The following is a 23,385-nucleotide window of genomic DNA, read 5'->3' as shown; positions in this document are numbered from 1 at the left end:
GATGATGTTTATGATGATGATACTGATAATTATGTCTGGTTTGATGATAATGGTGATGTTAATGTACACAATATACGTATTTTTTTCTTGTGAGTATATATATATATATATATATATATATATATATATATATATATATATATATATATATATATGTACACGTTTTTTGTATTAATATATATATATATATATATATATATATATATATATATATGTATTATGTGTGTGTGTGTTATATTTTGTGATTAATATGTATGTGAACAGTTGTTTATAAAATGACGGTTTAATAATAAAAGATGATTAAAATATAAATCAGAATTGTTTGGTTTTCACTTTTTTTTCTATATTTATATGATCTATATTTAGTTATAGTAAATTATAATATTAATAATAGTTAGGGTTATATGTATAATGTTAATTCCAAATACAACTACAAGTTTTTTCTTTATTAAGTTATAAAGCGCTTCACCATTTTTTACACTACTTACCAAAAATGAGGTTAATAGTTAATAGGTAAACCTGGTTTCGTTTTCGTAAACCAGGAAGTGAAATTCATTTTTGTTGTAATTCATTCATTCATCCATTTAATTCATTTTACATTTTAATTGTGATCTTTTCATTAAATAGATCTAATTTTTACATTATAAGCTGTAATTTTTATGTTGTATTTTGTAATCATTACATTATTCGTTATTGTAATATGTAAATTGTAAGTAATTAGTAATTGTAATGAAACGTGTGATCTGTAATGTAATGATTATGTAATGTGTATGTATTTTATTATAATATAATATAATGTAATGTTTAGAATGTAATATTAATGTAAGTAAATTAAATAAATATATGGTAATCAGACTGTAAAATGAAAATCTAAATCGACAATCATATTTGTAACAAATAATAAATACCGGTAAGAGCAAGAAGACGTAATAAGTAATAAAATAGTAACTAATAATTTAGTAATATAATGTTAATATATATTAATATAATTATTATAATATAACAACATATTACATGACATATTTTCAGCTTAATAATAATAACTTTAATTTTATATTTTATACTTATCTTAGGACTTAACTATAATGTCATTTAATTTAATGATGACTGTTTGTAATTCTGGATGTCGACCATCACAATCTTTATTGAAGACATAAGAAAATAATTAAATATAAAATTACATTAATATTATTTAATAGTTATAATAAATTATAATTGTAATAATTTTATTATTTTCACGAAATACTATTTTAATATAATAATAATGGGCAATCACCCAAATAAGAGCAATGCTGGTGCTACTATCAGTGAAGACATTAAAAATTCTAGTTGGTTTAGTTTTATTTTTTTCCATTAATAATATTTCATTATTCTCAATTGGGCAGTGGAGTAGTTTAGCGGTAAAGTGCTTGGCACAGCCATTACAATGACCAGATTTGATGCAAATAGATCCCCACCCATCGCATGCAACATATGGAATGCGTTTTTTCATGTGTATTTACACACTGTGCATTTGCTGTTGATGCCTCTTACAAATTTTGAAGAGGGATTTAAAAATTTGTTTCAATCTATTTATAATTTTTTATTATGAAGTTTATAGAATTTACAATGACAGGCTATAATTTTTAATTATGAATTTACGATAATTTTTTTATACATTGCAGGTGATATCTACAAGGCCTTATATGACTATGAAGCTCGAGATAAAGAGGACATGTCGTTCAAGGCGGCCGATCATTTGCTAGTCTTAAAAAAGTATTGCCATATAAATATATTCCCTATATTCATTCTCGCCATATTTTTATTACACGTTTGGCATATACTCGATAAATTCACCCGACATTTTCGCTACAGTTTCGCCAAATTTTACCCACATTTCTGCCACATTTTTGCCACATAAACCATTCCAGGATGGAGGACACGGGTTGGTGGTATGCAAAGAATTTAAGAACCAAAGAAAAAGGACTGATACCGTCAAATTTTGTTGCCATTGATAACAAGCAGCTAGAAAGCCAAGAGTCTGTATCCTATTTTTAATCATTATTGTACGTTTTGTATTAGTTTATGTTTGCAGTTTATTGTGTTCTAGGTTATTTTTTTTGTATTTTATTGCATTGTGTTGTATGGCATTGTATTGTGTTGTATCGTATGGTACTACATTGTATATTGTATTGTATTGTGTTGGGTGGTATTGTGTTGTATTGTTTTATATTATATCGTATTGTATTGTATATTGTATTGTGTTCTATTGTATTTTACCATAAGTATTTTAAGGTATGGAAAAGTATTGTGCAGACTTTTATTGTATGGCATTAAATTATGAAATGTTATGAGATGTGATGCTATCAAACCCTAGGTCAATTAGGCTTTAAACAAGTCAGCGAAATCTATTGGAATAATGAAGAGGACTAAATTTTATCTCACAAACTAAATTAACTTGTTAATTTCGAAATTTCGAAATTAACCACTGAACCTTCCTAACTAACAACTAACGCCTGGTTTGCCAACATAGTTGAGTTTATTAATTTACTAACAACATCTAACATGCCTCTAGAGGATTATTTAGAAACATTTTTTTATTAGTTGCTGAAAATTTTCGCGTGATCTTGGAACATTTCTATATAAGTGGACACTTAAGATGAGTTTACGTAAATTCTATTACGGTAATCCTGCTTTCTTTTAATTTTCAACTTTGAGAAGTAAATAAAATTACGCATGTGTAGTATTATAGAGCAAGAGAGAAAAAATACAAGAGAGAGAAAGAGAGAGAGTGAGTGAGTGAGAGAGAGAGAGATAATTTTTACATACTCTTCTCATGACATTCCTTCAAAATTATGTTACCACATTCAGCTGGTGGTTTGCGTGCACTCGACGAGATGCAATCAAGCAATTATGTTTGGCGGGAAACAAAAAGGGAACATTTCTTATAAGGGAGAGCACCGGTTGGTTTGATTGACTGATTGGTTGGTTGGTTGATTGATTAATTGATTGGTTGATTTATTTATTTTTTGATTGGTTGGTTGATTGATTGGTGGGTTGGTTAGTTTTGATTAGTTGGTTGATTGATTATTACCTGAAGGAGGTCGGTTCGTTTACTGACCCATTAAAAATGCGACGACAATGTTCATCACCAATGACATCATTCATTTCTACTACTAATATTATCAATGCTAATATCATTATCACTAGTATCATTATTATTACCTATATTGTCATCAATGTTATTATGATTAGCAGAACCGCATAGATTTGCATTATCCGTGCGTGATTGTGACTTGATAGCAGATAGCACGAACATCAAACATTACCACATTAAGCTGAGTAACAAAGGAATGTATTTCATCAGCAATAATCTTTATTTTGAGTCTCTCATAGAGCTCGTCAGATATTATAAAAGTGAGTACGTGTGTGTACCTGTGTGTACGTGCGTGTGTCTGTGTGTGTGTGCGTGTGTGTGTCTGTGTGTCATTTCGTCAAATATTATCGAGTTTTTAGCGCGTGAAATAGACGCTTTGAATAATTAAAAATAATTTAATGAAATTTCAAGCAAATACGGGCGGATTGTGTTGCAAACTGACGACACCGTGCCCGAAGCAAGCGGACACAATCCCATTTAAGAATTTGGAGGTGGATAGGGAGCGTGTCAAGCTTTACCATTTAATCGGAAAAGGATCGTTCGGTGAAGTATGGAAAGGTTGATTTTGGCTGTTGATTTAATCAGATCTCACGCACACACACACACACATACACGCACACACACATGCATGCACACACACACGCGCGCGCAAACGCACATTTTCAAACCAGGCACTTACAACGACACAACCGACGTAGCCATAAAAACGCTCATACCAGAGAAATCCAACAAAGAAAAATTTTTAGAGGAGGCAAAATTCCTCCAAAAAATGAATCACAAAAACATGGTACAAATAATGGGTGTCTGCAGCGAGGGCGAACCCGTATTTATTATCATGGAGTTTGTCGAATTAGGCTCCCTACGGAACTACCTACACAACGATAGGGGCAAAACTATTAAGTTCAAAACTCTTCTCGATATTGCTGCCCAGGTTTGTTCGTTCGTCGATTCTGCTTTTTTCTGGCTTATTGCTTATTTACCTGTTAGTTTTGCAAATTTCAGTTGACTTTCGTTCATATTTTAATGCGAACCACCCTGAAAGATGGTAACTATTTTATATAAGGTTAATGCCGACTGGCTGAGTTGTTATATATTCTGTTCTTTAGTATTTCGCAGATTTGAAAGTTTAAAAAAACAGGTTTCAAATATTTAATCAAACAAAAATAACTAATAAAACTAATTTTTATGTATGATAAGCTGTGAAAAACACTGACATAACTAACTAATGTAGATAGCTTCGGGTATGACTTACATTGAGCAGAACAACTTCATTCACCGCGATCTCAGGTCAGTAAACTGTCTCGTCGGCAGAAACAAAGCAATCAAAATCGCTGATTTCGGGTTGGCTAAAATTCAGGAAATTTACAATGCTAATGCTGGTTAGAGCTCCTGGTTCTTGCATGTATAATAAGTATTGTTAACTAATATCATTAATATACCGATGATGCGATGTAATATGTGACGTCATGTGATGAAATGTAAGACGTATTGCGATGTGATACCGTAAAATTATTATGAATTACTTGGGCGGGATTTATTAACCATTATATCATCTTTCTTACAACTACATTACACAACATCACATTTCCATTGCACAAACTCCTTAGAGACGCCATTCCCCGTAAGATGGACTCCTCCAGAAGCCATTGAGTTTCAAAGGTTCAGCATAAAATCGGATGTCTGGTCGTACGGTGTGGTACTGTTTGAACTTGTTACATATGGAGAATCGCCGTACGAGCGGGAAGGTGGGTCACTTAATATGTTTTTATTTATTTATTTACTATTAAACGTACTGACCTCCTTTTCCCCTCCATTTTCTTTTTTTATGTTTTAAATTTATCAAAAATAGGAATAGTCCCATTGGAAATCCTAGCTTTTCTAAATGACGGAAAGAGATTGAGCAATCCGTCAGTGAAATTCACAAAACAGCACAAAAAATACTATTGTCCGGATAGCATGTACAAAAAGATGCTGGACTGCTGGAACAAAAATCCGGATAAACGTCCGACGTTCGTTAAGTTGTCTGAATTCTTTGAAAGTTTTTACGAGTCATGTGAGGAAGATGATTAAGCAAATAAAAAATTTGTGAATAAGTGAATGAATCGATGAATGACTACTCAATGAATTCATTGAATGATTAAGGTGAATGAGAGTTATTAGTCAAACGTAGTACAGCAATAATATATGCTCGCGTAGAAAAATGATAAGTTTCAAAAAACGTTGAATTTTATATAAAAAATCATGCCAACATTTTAACTTTACTTATCTAATTTAAAATGTAGCTGAATTCAACCAATCATTCACTTATTCATTCAATCAATTTATCTATCTATCAATCAACCATTCCATCAACCATTCTTTTATTTGTTTATTCATGAAGATCTTATAATTTAAATCAAATATTTTTCAAAACTGTCATTTTCGCCTGAAAAAGTTTTTAAATAACAATCTTTATCAACTCCAACAAGCTACATTTACTGACTTGTCGTTTTGTATATGGATCTCAATCAAACCTATCTGCCAATCAGTGCATACATATATATATATAATATGTAAATGATATTTTATCTCAAATGCGTGAAAATTGTGACTATTAGCTTTTTCTCTATTCTCTGGTTTAAACACACACACACACGCACACACACACATATATATATTTTAATAATGCATATTATATTTAATATAAATCTATTTATACTATTGTATTTATATGACGTTATATATAAATTATATACATATTGTTATATATAAATTATATACATATTGTTATATATAAATTATATACATATTGTTATATATAAATTATATACATATTGTTATATATATATACATATTGTTATATATATATATTGTTATATATTTATACATATTGTTATATATATATATTATATATATATGCACACACACACACATATATATATATATATATGTGTGTGTGTCTTCTCACATCTATATTTATATATTTAGCATAACCGTGTTCGAAGAATTTTACGTGAATAAATACTATTTACTATTTAAGCTTTACCAAGTTTTGAGATTTCTTGTAAATATTATTATTCAATTAATCAATTAACCAATTAACTAATTAACCAATCATTCACAATAATTTGTGAGTTAGCGTATGTGCGTGCGTGCCACATATAATATTTCATAATTTAGATACGATAGATAGATAGATAGATAGATAGATAGATAGATAGATAGATAGATAGATAGATAGATAGATAGATAGATAGATAGATAGATAGACATATAGACAGATAAATAAACAGATAAAAAAGATAGATCAGATAAATGTAGATAACCAAATTAACCAAGTCAACCAACCAACTTGAAATATTTTGTATTTTAATGAGTATAATAGCAATAACAACAACAACAATAATAATAACAACAACAATAATAAAATATAAAATTTATTATTATTATAGTTAATTATTCGTAGAATAAACAAACATGTAAAGTCAAGTGCCTAACATAAGTGTTAACATGTGAAAACCTTTCGGGTAAAAATAATAGAATCAACAATAATAACAAAAATATTAACAATTATAACTACAATAATAACAACAATTTTGACAATAATTCCAAATATATCCCAAAAAATAGAAAACTGAAAAAGTATAATTGAAAAAAATGTACTGTGAGAAGATGAAACGAGCTTTTATTTTATTTATAACTTCACTAACTCCATACATTTAAGCATGCGAGAAACATATATATATATATATATATATATATATATATATATATATATATATATATATATATATATATATTAATAATATTAAACCTTCCAGAGATATTAACTACCTAATTATCAGTTAATTATTAATTAACTTAATTAATTAATTAGCTAAATAACTAATTAATTAGCCAATTACGTCGTAACTAGCACTAAACCACGAATAGCGAGATGCTAAGAGTGACAGCACCAGATGTAGGCATTTTTGAACATGCACAACCAGGGCGAGACGTTTATATTCTCCATCATATCGATGCCCCATCTCCTACCGACTGCAAAGGTCTCATCCTTCCAAGGCCACTGCCAGGTAAACACCGACCTTTCCGGGTGGGGCATCATGGCCAGGTGCCGACCGTCGTACGAGCATATTCCCGCAATGGCGTCGCGACTTCCGTTGGGATTTAGCGGGTAAGTCTGCGTGGGACTTCCGGTTTCGTCCACGTAGCGTAGGGAGAAAAGGCGGTTATCGTATGCGGCCTGGTAGGCTTTCTCGTTCCGGAATGAAAATCTACCTGTGTGCGTGTGTGTGAAGGTACAATAATACAATATATATCTGAATGCATGTGCATGGATATATTTTTAAAATTAAAGTGAATTGTCTGTCTTTGAGAGGATTAAAACTTTCAACCGACGACTCAAACTCACACCTCAGCCAATCTTAATCACACCCCAACCAACTCAACCAATGAAAATCGTACCTTCCCCATGGGCCACCCAAACTCCGAGGATTGCCGCTTCCAATCCCCTCATCATTATGGACGGAGTTTCACCAACTCTCACCGACACGAACCGAGACTCGTAACGATTCGATGCATTGCGTTCCAGCATTATACTCTGCTCTATCTCGTTCTCTGATTGGTTGGTGGATTGAATGGTTGACTAAATGATTGGTTGGTGGATTGAATGGTCGACTGAATGATTGGTTAGTGGATTGAATGGTTGACTGAATGATTGCCTGAATGAATGGTTGGTGGATTGAATGATTGACTGAACGCCCCTATAAATCAACCCCTCGTAAAATAGCCCCATAAAAATTCACCCCTCGCCAGAGGACCAACCTTTGTTATTGACATCAGTGCCCACCCAGCCTAAGTAAGTCATCAGCTGGCAACCATTGCAAACGCCCAGGCTGAATGTGTTTGGTCTTTGAGCGAAGATTTCAAACTGCCTTCGCACGTCATCGTTGAACTTTATCGAAGTGGCCCATCCTGATGATGATGATGTAGTGGTGATGATGATGATGTAGTTGTAATGATGATGATGATGTAGTGGTCATGATGATGATGTGATGATGATGATGACGACGACAGTAGTGATGATGATGATTGTAGGGATGGTGACGATCGTAAAGATGGTTTTGGCCGACGATGGTGATGATAGCGAAGAAGGTTATGATTGTGATGGTTGATAATGACGTTGACGCCGAAAGATGTGGGTATTCATTGCTGTTGGTTTATTCATCACTATTACACAATCAAAATCATTACGGTCAACACAATCATAACCATCATCACAACTATCATCATCATCATAATTTTCACAGACATCATCTTCATCATTTTCACAGACATCATCATCATCATCACCTTTTCCGGATCCAAAGACATCGGCATAGCTGAAACCCCCAACAAAGACAGCTCCTCTAAAATCAGTCAGCTTGACTGATCCATTCAAAAGATCCTAAATAATGAAACATTAAAGAATTACTTTTGGTAACTATTATACTCCAAGTTATAATTATCATCATCATCACTATCGTCATAACCAGATTATCATCATCATAACCACATTACTATCATCATCACTATCACAACCGCATCATCATTCTAACTACATGATAATAATAATAATAATAACTACATCGTCATCCTCATCATCACCAGCTTCATAACGGCCACCATCTCCAACCGCCCATCCCTAACCTGCATGTTGACGTCATAGACCTGGAAGCCGGCGAGCACAAGCGCGGCTGCCATCTCCCTGTCGCCGTTACTACCCTCCTCGCGAATGACGGCCACTTTAAATTCGTGCCCCACATCTTACAATCAGAAACAATAGGGCGTCAGCGAAAAATTATTTTCGGAATTCTCAATAAATAATTTTTCTCAATTAATAAATTAATTAATCAATTGATTATAAATATACTAAAAAGGATGGATAATAATTCAAAATTAATCAAATGCATGTCCGTATTAACCATAAAACAGTATGGAATTCATATCAAAAGTGAGCCTGTAGCGAGGGGGCTTGGCTTCTAATAGCCAATTACGTTGCGAGTGGGCGGAGTCAGCTTCGCATTGCAAGAGTTCTAATTGGTGGCTCGTCTCTTCCCAGATGTCACGTAGTAGAGGTGTTGATGACGATACGATGGCTGAATTGTTGTATTTTATTGTTACCTGGTTGTGATGGTGATGATGATAGTTATGATGATGGTGATGTTGATGGTCATCATGATGATGATGATGAGAGTTATGATGATTATAGTTATTATAATGATGATGATGATGTCGGCTGAAATTGTAAAAAAAGTAGTATAACATAACATAACATAAAGAGAAAAAAAATTGTATACATCAAGATTGGGTAGTGAACAGCCAATAGGAATGCACGAAGCACCAACGTCCTTGAACTTAGAAGTTACTTCTGTTACGTGATTGGCTGAAACTTCGATGACGTAGCCAAGTTCTTCGGCGAATAGAAATTCGACCATTGACTGAGAAACTAATGAGTAGATTGTAATGATGGCGATGATGATGGTGGTGATATAATAATAATAATAATTAACAATAATAAATAAAAATAATTAATTAAAAACTCCAGTCAACCAACCGTTACAATCGCCCTGACACCTGAGGTCTTCGAAGTTAACATCCAGGCCGCAGTTACCGGCAAATGCCATTTCGAGTACACACGTCAACAAACCACCGTCACTGACGTCATGGCCGGCGCTTATTCTGTCATCTGTCGACGAATTAATTTCAATTAAATTATACTATAAGGACAAAATTAAATTATTTTAATAACAAGATAAACATTAACTATATATTAAAATTATTATTTTAATACCGAAACAGGTGTTAACAAAAGTTAAACTACTCATAATTTTTTATAAAAGTTATAAAATTATTCAAAAATTTAAAATTGTATAATAAAAAAAAATTAAATTAACCTTTTACCAGTTCTTGCATAACTGCAAAAACATTTACAAACAGTTCTGGAAACTCCAAATCCGGACTTTCATCACCAACACAACCTAAGCATTGGGCCAGTGCTGAGCCCCCTAACCTATGTTTGCCAGGGGTCAGGGGCACATAAAATAGGTGACCTAATTAAATGTTAATTAACAATATTAAGTGACCTAATTAAATAATTATATAGTTGAATGGCCCAATCGTTATATAGAATAGTAACAGAAAAACCAAAATAGGATAGGATAATAATTGATTGCACAGCCATGAATGTTAATGAGCCTAATTGACCTTTGCGCTCAGGAACCTTGAGGTCAGGCGTTACGATGAGATAGATGTCAGGGCACGCGGCGTATGCTGATACAACCAAACTTCCTGTAAAATGATGACGAATGTGTGTGTACGAATGGGGTGATGTTGCATTAGAATGATCGATTGACTGATTCCTTCATTCATTCCTTTATTCATTCATTCATTCATTCATTCATTCATTCATTCATATAAAATCAAAACCCCCATCTTCATCATCTTCTTCATCATCACCATCATCCTTCTCCTCACTTCAGACCTGGAGATTTAACGACTTGCTTGTCAACCTTGGCAGACATGCTCAGTGAATCCTTTCCTCCGTCGACCGCGACTCCCAGTTGACCCATGACCTTTGCCATGGCCACACAGGCTTCGTAAATTCTGGCATCTTCGCCTGGTAATTTAGCCGGCCACATCCAATTAGCGCTGCACTTTACGTCCTAAAATTTGATTGGCCGATTGGAGTTGATTTATGCATTTGATTGGACGGTTTTGACCGATATTTAAATTTGAATGAATTTGAATGGTTGATTGGAGTTGATGTATGAAATTGATTGATTGGTTAGAATGGATGTATGAATTTGACTGGCTGGTTGGAATGGATGTATGAATTTGATTGGTCAGAATGGAAGTATGAATTTGACTGATTGCGTGGAGTTGATGATAAATTTGATTGGTTGGTTAATAAGGGGAGAAAAAAAAATCAATTTACTAACTTTAATATCACCGACATATGCAAACGACAAATTAGTCAGGGCTTCACCGACAGTCATGCGAGCCCCACATGACGCATCAACGAGCATTTTGATTGGTTGTTCACCTATCGAAGTCGCCGCCCCTTTCTGTGTGTGTAGTATGAACCATCCACATCATCATCATCATCCATCATCATCATCCACATCATCATCCCATCAGCATCAAATTCCTCTCAACCATCATAATCATCATCATCCTTAAAAACATAATCATCACCATCAGCACCAACCACATTGAAGTGCGACAGAGCAACGACAGCCACATCAGCCAGTGGCGTATGAAGAGGTCCGACGCATTGCTGCTGAGCTACCAATCCCGTTACTGACCTATCAACCTGAATGAACGAGTGCATGAATGAATGAATGAGTGAATGAATGAATGAGCGAATGATTGAGTGAATGAATGAATGGGCAAATGATTGAGAAATAAAAGAGTAGCTAAATAAATGAATGAACGAAGTAAAAACTGAATGAGTTTATTGTTAATTTTTTATGCGTTTTCATCTTCACTAAATTATCATCGCCATTATCATTGCAATCATCATCAACATCACTAACATCATCATCATCATCCTTAAAAAAATCATTATCATAATCAGGCTCAACCTTATTGGTTAAAAATCTTTTGCTGGCCACCGACGGAAGCTTTAGAACATTCTTCAGCAAGTCAAAAATATCCACATCGGCTGGTAACTTTATAGGCTTGTGATTGGTCGGTAGCCTGGATACGTGGTATTTCTGGTTTGTGATTGGTCGGTTATTCCGTATGAATAATTAATTAGCTTGCAGGATTTATTTCAATTGGTTGGTAGAGTTATTATGGTTGATAGTAATTAGATTACTGTTTGCAAAGAATAACTGGTAAATATAAGTTAATGTGATTGGTCGATTGACTGACACGGTAATATAATAATTGACTGTGATTGGTTGGTTATCATCATCACCATCATCACTAATTTGACCTCTGACCTTTCTAGGAACATTCCCGAGAATGAGGTCTAAATCTAGATCAACAGGATGTTGATTGGTAGGGATGTGCATTTTTATTTTTTTATTTTGAGGTTCTTTGGTAGAAAATGTTGCTACTCTGTCGTCAACGAATTTTATCTACGGTGTGTGTGTGTGTGTGAGCATGTGAAGATGGAGCGAAAAAAATGAAAAGAAAATAAATGAGTGATAAAATATATATAATTAATTAATTAGTTAATTAATTTATATATAAAAAAAACTAATTTGAAACAAATGGTTGATTAAGATAATGAAAATCTCTAAAAAAAACAGATAAATCAAGTTATTAGGACGAATAAGCGAATGAATAAATGAATGTATAAGTGAATAAATGAATGAATGAGAGAACGAGTGAATGAATGAGTAAAATCAGAAATAGCTAAACAGTAGAGATGCTGTAGCAAGGAAAGCTGTAGCAAGAAATCTCAGCAGCTTACCTTATTGTCGCCAGTGATGCATCCAACAACAGAAACCGGACATTTTTCCCTATTCCCTAATTCCTTCAAGAGTCCAAGCCCCTCCTCTTTCACGAGCAGTGCATTACTTTCCTGATATTCTGCCGTCCATACTTCCAAAGAACTGAGAGTGGCGTCGGCCAGTTCAAAAGCGCTTAATTTAATTAGTGCACCACCCGGATGACAGAGTTCTTTGAGGACATTTCCTAATTTGGATGAATTAGGCAGAGATATTGAAGATGAAGAAGAAGAGGAAGATGGTGGTCAAGATGAGGATGATGTTGGTGAGAGTGATAAGGAGATGTTGGTAATAGTGTTGGATGAACATGTGGATGAGAATTTTCACTGACCATTGCCCCCGGCTCCCTGATCATGTATGCTACAGATCGGGTTGCGACCGCCCAACTCCACGCATCCCCTCACCACTCTATTCATCTTCTCTCCCATTTCCGCGTCCCCTCGTTGCACAGCGTTAAAGTCCAACTCGACTCTTTCCTCGCTCTGACAGGATATCGAACTGGCACAGCCCCCACCCACTCCGATGCGCATCACTGGACCCCCTATCTTCACCACGTGCATCCCTGTTTTGTTAGGTTTGATGCAGGTCTAGTTATTATTATTTAGCCACTAGATCAATTCCTACTCTTACCACTACTTCTATCTCTACAGTTTCTATCAGTGCTACTAACAAAAGGAATATCGTTCAGACAATTTTCAACAGTTGAATGTGGAGAAATAATAAAAGTTTTGTTACTTTCATACGAGTTTAATAAAAGCAAATCTATAGTGAATCAGAAAATGTGAACGTTAGCATGTTTTAATTGGTCCCGTCGCATAGCCATGCGAAAGTGATTTTAATGCAAGCAGGTAGAATCTAACAATCCATTCATCTCAGCCCACTGGTGAGACATTCTTTAAATGATGGTCTCTCTCCTTACTGAATTCAACATTCATCAAACTATTCATACAATCTCATTATTACAACTTTTACAACTACTTGCAACAAACAAACAAAAAAACAAACAAACTATAATTTACTAATATAAAACACAATAAATATAATAATAAAATAATTTTAATATCTGGTGTTAAAATTGATTCATTACATAACACAGTGTCGAACATCACCCTACCAAAATATTTTTCTCACAAAAATAGTTTGTACCAATTTCAGGATTCATCTTATGAACATGTTCATCCAGAATGCTGCCCACCCCTCCTGTAAACATAATGGGCTTTACCCATTCTCGTCTTTCCCCGCCGACATCCATTAAACCGAAACTTCTGGAAAACCCGCAGATAATTGGTTCACCAAATTTGTTACCGTAATCTGAGGCTCCGTTACTCGCTTCAATTAAAATGTTAAGTGGCAATGCTAAGTTTTCAGGATATGTAGCTGATTGGGATGTCTCCCATGGTAAATCGTAACCTGTTTGAGTAAAATAATTTATTCAAATTTTTAAAAAATTACTCATCTTAAAATAATTATTCATCTTAAATAAAATTTTAAAGTTATTTTGAAAAAAAAACCAGCCAGGGATGTGAAGACAGCCAACACAGTACCCAGCAGAACCAGCAATGACCTTTGCCCCACGACCTGTTGCTTGCACATCTCTAATTCGGCCTCCGGTTCCCGTTGTGGCACCTGGGAATGGTGCCACTCCTAAATTGAAAAATCAGTAAAATTCAATTTTTTTCATAAAAATAATTTTTTTCACCAAAATAGTAAAAAAAAATAGAGAATGAAAATTTCTTAAAGATCCAATTGACACCCACCAAGGTTGTAGAAAAATGGTACCAACAAAAAAGTGCCAGCAAAAAGATGCCAGCAGAAAGGTGCCAACAAAAAGGTGCCAACCAGTTGGAAAGTTGTGAGTCTCAGCAGTAAATACCACATGGTGGTAAGTAGGGTAGGTAAACACGAATACTGATGACTTGTATGGGTCTTCCGGTGATAAGGTATATAATTCAAAACCTTTAATGGCACTGAAATTAGTTAAATATTGACAATTAATTCAATAAATCTTTATATGAAAATGAAAAAATAACAATATGGCCAGTGAAAGAGAAATTGAATTAAATTTACTAAATCACTTATTAAAATAAATACTATCATAACTATCTTTTAGTAAAAAATAATAAATTATAATAATAATAATAATAAATAATCAAATAATTACAATAATAATAATAAACGAAATAGTAGAATGTAATAAAAAAAAAAAAAAATAACGCAAATAACCTGCTGTTATCTGAAAATTTGATAACATTATTCTGATTGGTTGACATCTGCGTATCCATGACGATCTTTAACAAGGATGAAGCCATTTCTTGTCCGTCAATAAAAAACTTGCCCTTGAAGAACCAATGGCGACAGTGCTCGCTGGTTTGTGAATATTAATGAGCTGATTATGCTAATGAGCTGAGTTAACATGAATAATTATTGATTAGTAAAAATTCAATTTTGATTGATACAAATAAATATAAAACCCATTCAACTGGTAAATGAACTTTAAAATTATTAAAAAAGGATGAAACATTTTATAAATAACTAAAACACATACAAGTGAATAAATTTTTAAAACATTTAAAATATTGGTATTTTTTTAAATGAACCTGTTCGATTGAGCAAGATCAAAACACTCAACACTGGTTGGATTGCGGTTCAATTTTGATACAAAAAGATCTGTATAAAAATCTAAGTCCCAAGAATCAAAAGATAATCCTGAAAATAAAATTTGCATTAAACTTTTGATTAAGAATAAAAAAATGAATTAAAAACATTAAACTAATCTCAATTTTCAAAAATTTGCTGAATCAGAAAAGTTTAAGAAGTGCCCTGTACCTAATTCAGAACTAGCTTGTTCTAGGGCAGCCCTTCCTTCTCTAATCAGATCAATCTCAAAAATTGGGTCGGGATGAATGTCAAGGTCGAAAGATTCAACTGGTGCATTATAATACATTTGGGTCATCCTATCATGAAGTAGAGGTATGAACTTTGACCTGATACTATTGGCATAACCATCATTATTGAGGTTGTTAGGATTGTTATCAGCAGTAATTTGGCCAGTCTCGTTACCTTGATCTATTTGATGCTTTTGGATTTTAAATAGATACCTGGTGGACTGTTCAATTCGACGAATGCTTTTTAGGCCGACTGATTTACAGATGGAAACTGCATTTGTGGAAAATGCTGTACTTACGTTCAGTCTGTTCGTGCGAAAGGTCAGGTTAAATAGTTTTATATGTTAAATTTTTAATTTTCAATTAACAAAATTTAAAAATAAATAATTTAATTTAATAATAATTATAATAGGGTGCTAAAATTCACAATTTAATTTATTTAATAATAAAAATTAAGAAGCAAACTTTAGTAAACAAACAAATCTACTGTCTATCTAAAAAGAGATATACAGTGCATTGGAAGTGTAAAAGAGAAAGAGAGAAAGAGAGAGAGAGACAGAGAGAGAGGGGAAAATAGATCGAGATAGAAAAATTTTTAAAAATTAACCTAGGCCCAATTTCAATAACATCAAAAGAGCCATCTTTGTCAAATAGATGAGATGTTTTGTTCAGTTTTGATGTTGAGAATGGGCAGCCTATAATCCATTTCAATGTGGATTCTTCAGTTGCTGTCAATGGGGCTGTGAATGTGTGTGTGTATGAGAGTTTGTGTGTGTGTAAGAGAGAGCTTGTGTGATAATAAGTAGTAACTAATGTGCATCTGTGTAAGAAAAAAATAATCAAAAAAATTGAGTTGGAGGATAAGTTAGTTGGTTTTTATGTCTCAATGAGTCTATTTCACATAAATGTGAGGCAGAAACTCAGGAACAAATAAAATATAAACACTCATTTGGTAAAAAAATGCCTAATATATATTTTTTATATATTTAACTAATATTTTAATTTAATTGGTAATTTAGAATTTATTGTTGTCAGTGTGATTAATAATAATTTATAATCAACTTTTAATTTAATAAAATAAAAATTTTATTAGACGAAAAATAAAATACAGATTAGAAAAAATAAAATGTCAACTATACCGGCACAATCCACGTAGTAGCAAAATTCGGCGTCAACTTCGACCTCGTCTTTCAAGCAGGCGCCATGTTTTAATTTTTTCAAAACGCGTTGAGATTCAGAACCGGAAAGACTGGGATGTTGGTAATATTTCAAAACCACCATTTCAAACTGAATAACATTTTATTTTTAAACCGTTAAATAAATATTGGCATAAAGTTCATTTTAAATGTTAAATATTTTCTTTAAAATACTACAAAATATTTTTTTTTAATTTCTATAACTTACCGAAGAACAGCCGATAAGCACGCACGTGCCAGATGTAAACAAGCATAGAAATTAAATCAATATAAAGCGTTTTTTTCATTGAAAATGGTATTAAGCAAGGGGAGGCCTATTTACCAGCATACAACACCTTCTTATGGGTTGAAGCAGGGATATGCAAAGAACATCAATTTTTTCAACTTTTAATTATTTTCAGTAATGTCTCCCCTTGCTCCAAACCACATAACTAGAATAATAGGACTAATCGACCAATTCGATCTATCGGTCGGGCTATTTGTCGTGCTTGGATTGTTGGCTTACGAAATTGCATGGATTTTAACGAGCAAGCTAAATGAAATATTTACTTGATTTAATATGCTTAAAACATTGTAGTAATTCTATTTAATTTTAATAATGATTAATAGAATTATGTATTATTAAATTATTTTTGTTAATTGAATATAAAAATTGCTTTTGGTCCGGTGAAATCCGGTGGCTTACTGAAGCCGAAGGTTGGCTTAGTAGGATTGAACTATAGTCACCCTTTTTTTTACACTATTCGATCATGTTAAAAATTGGTTTGCTTATGAAATAAACGGCCTAAATAAATCAAAATTGTATAAGAAACTGGCTGCTGAAATCATACGTATTGGCTTACAGCAGTGGCTTACAGGGTTTCATAGAACTCTTACGATAGCACTTTTTTGTACATATAATGCTTTAAATAAATCAATATATTCATATCACAATTATTTTTGTCAGTATAAATATAGAAATTGCTTTTATCAGGTGAAAAACAGTGGCTTACTGAAGCCGTAGGTTGGCTTAATTGGATTTTTCTCATGTATACAATACTATGAGATAAATCAATCAAACAATCAGTCAGTCGGTCGGTCAGTCAGTCAACCAGCCAGCCAGCCAGTCTGTCAGTCAATCAATCAACCAACCGATCAACCAACCGATCAATCAATCAACTAAATTGAATGAACCAAATAAAAATAAAAACAAAAATAAATAAAAAAAATTTGCAAGGCCTGTTCAAACTCGAACAAACAGTTAACCGTACAGATCTACAAACAATTTCGAGCTTTTAGTAAAGAAAGAAAAACACAGTAGTTGCTTTTATTTGAATTCATTCAAAAATGAAAAGTGACGGTTAATTAAAATTTTAAAATGTCAATTTTTTTTTTAAATAAACAAATATAACAAAATATCGACCGATAAAAATAATTATCCATTATTATTATTATCATACACACTCCTTAGAAGTTCTCGAAGGATAATAAATCACGTAACATGAACATTTAGTAAGAACAGTTCACAACATATCATAATGACTAAATCAACATACTAAACAGAAATAATTTATACATGGATATATACAAAGTAAATCAAGAAATATCCAAAAATTATATAACCAATTTAAAAAAAACTAGAAACCAGTCAACATTTAATGAATAAATAAATAGACATTATTAAAAAGATTGTTCAAAAAGGTATAATTTAAGACGACGACGAGAATGAAATGTAGTTTGTTTTGTTGGTGTGGTGTTGTGAAGCGAAAACAAACACATCACACAAAACTAGTAAGAAGTCGCAAGAATAATAGTCAGTCACCTACCTATAATAAAATTACTCTCAGGGCCCTAGCTTACTTATAAACATTGACTCAACTCACTTACCTACAAATTTGTATTTCTCGTTTTAGATGTTTCAAGTATTTTATTAAACATATTTTAGCGTTTTTATTTTACTTGAAGCTTTTTAACTAATGTTAAGCCCTAGCCTACCTACAATTGTTTAACTCATCTCAGTCCCTAACTTACCTATGAATTAAAGTCCGGTTCACGGTAAAGAAAATATAAAGTTGAAGAGAAACATAGCAACAACGACACCGAATGAATGGATGTTGTGTATGTATGTGTTGTATTGATGTGTGTGTATGTAAATGTGCGGGCGCGCACTCTCCAGAAACTTCACTCACTACCGACGAACCTCCATTGCACAGACCGTCATCTGACACGCATCGATGGAATGAATTTGACCGGATACTGAAAAATATATTGAAAAAAAAAATTAGTTCACTAAAATAAAAAAAAAGCAATTGGAAAAAATAGGCAACTTATCTTTTTGAGATAACACTCAATCTTTGTTCAAATTCGAGTACTTTCAAAGGTACAATGAGACAAAAACAAATTTACCTTTAACATTATCTTTGATTTGTCATCGGAACGATCATCATGAGAGCACCATCTGAAACGTGCTGACGCCCACCACAGCCCACCTCTCATCCTTCTGTAGACAAGTTTTTATTAATAAGCGAAGTAGTAAATCAAGAAACAAAGGAACGAACGAATAAATGATTAACTGAATGATTGAACGATTGGTTGAATGAATAATTTAACTAATTAATTAATCAACCAATGATTTAATGAATAACGATTTAATGATTTAATGATTAACTGAATGATTGAACGATTGGTTGAATGAATAATTTAACTAATTAATTAATCAACCAATGATTTAATGAATGAATAGAATGAATCAATGAATAAATTAACTGAGGAATAATTTGAAAGATAGTGATAAAATGAATGAATGAATGAGAAAAATAAAAAAAGAAACTAAATCATACTTCAAAAACCGTCGTTGTTGTTATCTTCGAATTGTCATCGGAACGATCATCATGAGACCTCCATCTGTAACGTGCTGATGCCCACCACAGCCCACCTCTCATCATTCTGTAGACATTTTTTAATAGCCTATTAGTAAATCAAGGAACAAAGGAACGATCGAATAAATGATTAACTGAATGATTGAATAATTGGTTGAATGAATGAGTGAATGAATGAATTAATAAATCAATGATTCAATTAATGAATAGAATGAATTAACAAATCAATTAATAGAAGAATAATTTAAAAGGTTGAGTGATAAAATGAACGAATGAGAAAAATAAAAAACAAAACTAAACCTTACTTTAAAAATCGTCGTTACTGTACTTTCCATTGCACCGACCACCACCATCTGGTCGGCACACAAAATACCATCCGAACTTCAGAGTGTCAGTCGAACAGCCAACGAGCTGATTCTTCCTACACCACCATCATCATATGTAAATCATCATGAGACCACCATCTAAAACGTGCTGACTCCCACCACTGCCCACCTCTCATCATTCTGTAAACAAAATATTTTTTATTTGCGTAGTAGTAAATGAATGTTAGAATCTTAGAAGCAAAAAAAATTAAATTATAAAATGAAAATAATGTCAAATATAAAATTTTAAAATAATAAAGTAAGTAAAATGTAAAACCTACCGTCGTCCATTCGACAAAGGCAGAATGTTGAATGCGGTCCGGTTCCTACGTTGTCCTCCAAAACTGGTGCCAGTCCTCGAGGTTGTTGTTGAAACACAGCCCGTGTTGATGGAGAAAGATAGAGAAAGAGTAGATTCTCATCAGAAAGCTTAGCGGTGCCTGCATCTCAAATTGCTTAATAAAAATAATCCTATCTACCTATTCAATTACCTTATCTATATTAAATTGTTAATGGTACGATATTCGAAAGTCTCCCTTCATTCTTCCTCCTTGCACAGAGGTTCACCGACAGCCAGGGCACCGAATAGAAAACCATTGCCGTGCGGATAGTAGACTATTGCCGTGCGGATAGTAAACCATTTGCCGTCCGGAAGCCGTGCGGGTAGTAGACTATGGCCGTGCCGCATGGCAAATCATTACCGTGCAGAAGTAAACCATTGCCGTCCGGATAGTAAACCATTGCCGGTACACCACTGGCCACCAAGGCTTACCTCTGACAACAGACTTCGAAATTCAGAGTCTATCGGCTATCGTACCCTCAACTTACCTATTCATTACAATTAAGCCCTAGCTTACCTAAAATTACAAAAAAACTCAAGAGCCCAATTCATTTGCCAATCGGCACCCACCCCACCACCTACGTAATGCCTTGGGCTCCAACTTAGTAATAATATAAAACTTAAACCCTAAATCTATTAATGTGTGTGTTACAACGTAGCCTTAACTTACCTATTCATTACATTATGGCCCTAGCTTACCTAAAATTACAAAACTCAAGAGCCCAATTCATTGGCCTTTCGGCACCCACCCCACCACCTACGTAATGCCTTGGGCTCCAACCTAATAATAATAATATAAAACTTAATAACTAACTTACCTCTCGATACACTTACAGTGTTTATTTAATTTAAATTACAAGATTGTTCCTAGAATTAAATTATTGCTTTTAACTACCTATGAAATTAAATTACTCACAACCTTAGTAATAATAAATTAGAATATGTAATGAAAATAAAATAACGCTCAAATACTAATATGTGTTTATGTATGTATTTGTGTGTGTGTATAATACGCTGATGCGTGTAATGTGGGTGCGAGAAAAAATAGAAGAGATAAACTTACGCTGCCTACCTATTCAACTACATTAGTGTTGGATGCTTCCTATCTATCCTACCTACAATTAAAATTATGCCTATCTAACCTACCAATATAGCTACTTAATGTAATTGTGTGTATGTGCGTGTGCGTGTGAGCATTCTTACTTAATGTTAAATTACAGAGAAAAACAGAGAAAAAAGAATAAAACGTATCCCAGCCAGGCGTATCTTCTTTGCCACTGAATGAACGAACGTAGCCTGACATCTTCCACGATGAATTCCTTTGGAAGCTTCAACCTGAATAAAATGGATGAAATGGAAAAATCTTTTTTATTTGACTAATTTAAATGAAAATAGAAAAACGAGCCGCGGTGAATTCCACCGGAAAAGCCAGCCAACTGGCAAAAAAAAGAACCGCAAAGAAACCATAAAACGTACCCCAGCAGGGCGTGCATTCTTTGCCACCGAATGAACGAACGTAGCGTGACATCACAACCATTCTGATCGTCCACGATGAACTCCTCTGGAAGCTTCAACCTGGATAAATGAACCTGAAAAACCTAAATGAATGGTAAAATCTTATTTATTTAATTTAAATGAAAATAACCGCAAAGAAACCGACCGGTCGGCAAAGAAAAGAGAAAAGAAGAGCAAAGAAAGGTATCTATATAGGATTTATGCCCTATATAACTCTATATAACTCTATATAACTCTATATAACTCTATATAACCAAACATACTACCACATTCAATCAATAAAAATCCCACTAAAAACAGGAACCACCGCGTACCTGCTGAATGTATGATGTGAAACAAAACAAAAAAAAAACACAAAACAAAAATCACACCATCAAGTAGAGTAAAAGAATAGGAGTCCCTAACCTACCTATGTAACTAAATTACCTTATGCCCTAGCCTACCTATACAATAAATTAATTTTTACCTCACCTACCTATGCTTCATTAACTTAACTCAAGACTCATGAAGAAAGAGAAAAAGGAGTAAAACAGAACATAAAATACTACCACACAAACAAACATGATGTATGTATGTATGTATGAGCAACCGTTAAAGAACCCACCTAAAATTAAAAAAATAACACCTACAAACATTCAAACCACCTACAAACATGCAAACTCTATATAACTCTATATAACACTATATAACTCTATATAACTCTATATAACTCTATATAATAAAATAAATAAAAATAAAAAAAAAATTTAAAAATAAAATAAATGAGATCAGACAGACTGCTTCAAGCGAGGCAGAATGCTGATCTGATTTTCATGTTGTCTCAGCTCCTCTATTTATACTCGTTTCAACCATACATTCTCATCATTTCAATCATTCGCATCAGTAAAAAACTTGTTTAATGTATATACCGCACTATTATACAGTCTTAACCACAATGCTAACCGTACTAAATTGAAGTCATCGAACGAACGCCTTTGAAACTTTCTGGTTGGCTGGTTGAATCTGCTATATTGCTTTTCATATAAACATATAATCTAATATAATATAATTTAATTATTTGTATACATGGATTCCAGTCACTTTATATATATATAATAAAAATTCATTATAAAAGCAACAGTAATCAGTGCTATATATGTACGCACGCAGTTCAAATTTTTCGGGGAGAATTCAAAACTGTTTGAGACCACACCTTGCTAAACATCCGATGCCAAGCCAAGCTGAGCCAATATGCATAGATTTAAAAGCTCTTTTATGTTAATATTTTGTTCACTATATTTATATATTTTATAAATTCATTATAAAAAACAACAGTAGCCATTACTATATATGTACGCACGCAGTTCAAATTTTTCGGGGAGAATTCAAAATAGTTTGAGACCACACCTTGCTTAACATCCGATTCCAAGCCGAGCCAAGCCAAGCTGAGCCAATATGCATAGATTTATAAGCGCTTTTATGTTAAAATTTTGCTCGCTATATTTATATATTTTATAAATTCATTTTAAAAACAACAGTAATCATTGCTATATATGTACGCACAGTTCAAATTTTTCGGGGAGAATTCAAAATAGTTTAAGACCACACCTTGCTTAACATCCGATTCCAAGC

The 23,385-nt window shown here is 33.1% G+C and overlaps 2 protein-coding genes across 2 annotated transcripts; one reads left to right on the top strand and one right to left on the bottom strand.

Annotated features, from left to right (window-relative positions):
* Positions 1–3,764: 3,764 nt before the first annotated feature.
* On the top strand, positions 3,765–5,206 carry HELRODRAFT_74448 (hypothetical protein; the record flags this gene model as incomplete). The annotated part of the gene is made up of 4 exons (XM_009014601.1): positions 3,765–4,067; positions 4,368–4,515; positions 4,744–4,881; positions 5,010–5,206. 4 exons carry the CDS (start codon positions 3,765–3,767, stop codon positions 5,204–5,206), a joined length of 786 nt encoding a protein of 261 aa, XP_009012849.1.
* Positions 5,207–6,463: 1,257 nt separating this feature from the next.
* Positions 6,464–23,214, bottom strand: HELRODRAFT_190628 (hypothetical protein; the record flags this gene model as incomplete). The annotated part of the gene is made up of 31 exons (XM_009014600.1): positions 6,464–6,871; positions 6,916–7,393; positions 7,580–7,732; positions 7,940–8,089; positions 8,468–8,561; positions 8,804–8,919; positions 9,079–9,277; positions 9,454–9,602; positions 9,711–9,842; positions 10,051–10,206; positions 10,361–10,444; positions 10,638–10,818; positions 11,095–11,220; positions 11,364–11,468; positions 11,740–11,871; positions 12,103–12,240; positions 12,579–12,802; positions 12,947–13,177; positions 13,762–14,025; positions 14,127–14,259; positions 14,489–14,582; positions 14,839–14,979; positions 15,213–15,321; positions 15,442–15,806; positions 16,108–16,240; positions 16,640–16,787; positions 18,876–18,931; positions 20,201–20,275; positions 21,551–21,594; positions 21,736–21,857; positions 23,161–23,214. The coding sequence occupies 30 exons, from the start codon at positions 23,212–23,214 to the stop codon at positions 7,056–7,058; spliced, it is 4,446 nt and encodes a 1,481-aa protein (XP_009012848.1). The 3' UTR covers positions 6,464–6,871; positions 6,916–7,055.
* Positions 23,215–23,385: the final 171 nt, after the last annotated feature.

The sequence above is a fragment of the Helobdella robusta genome (genome assembly GCF_000326865.2).
Source record: "Helobdella robusta unplaced genomic scaffold HELROscaffold_14, whole genome shotgun sequence".
Classification (NCBI taxonomy): Eukaryota; Metazoa; Annelida; class Clitellata; order Rhynchobdellida; family Glossiphoniidae; genus Helobdella; species Helobdella robusta.
Note: the sequence above shows the minus strand (reverse complement) of the source record. Positions and strands in the feature narration are given on the sequence as shown.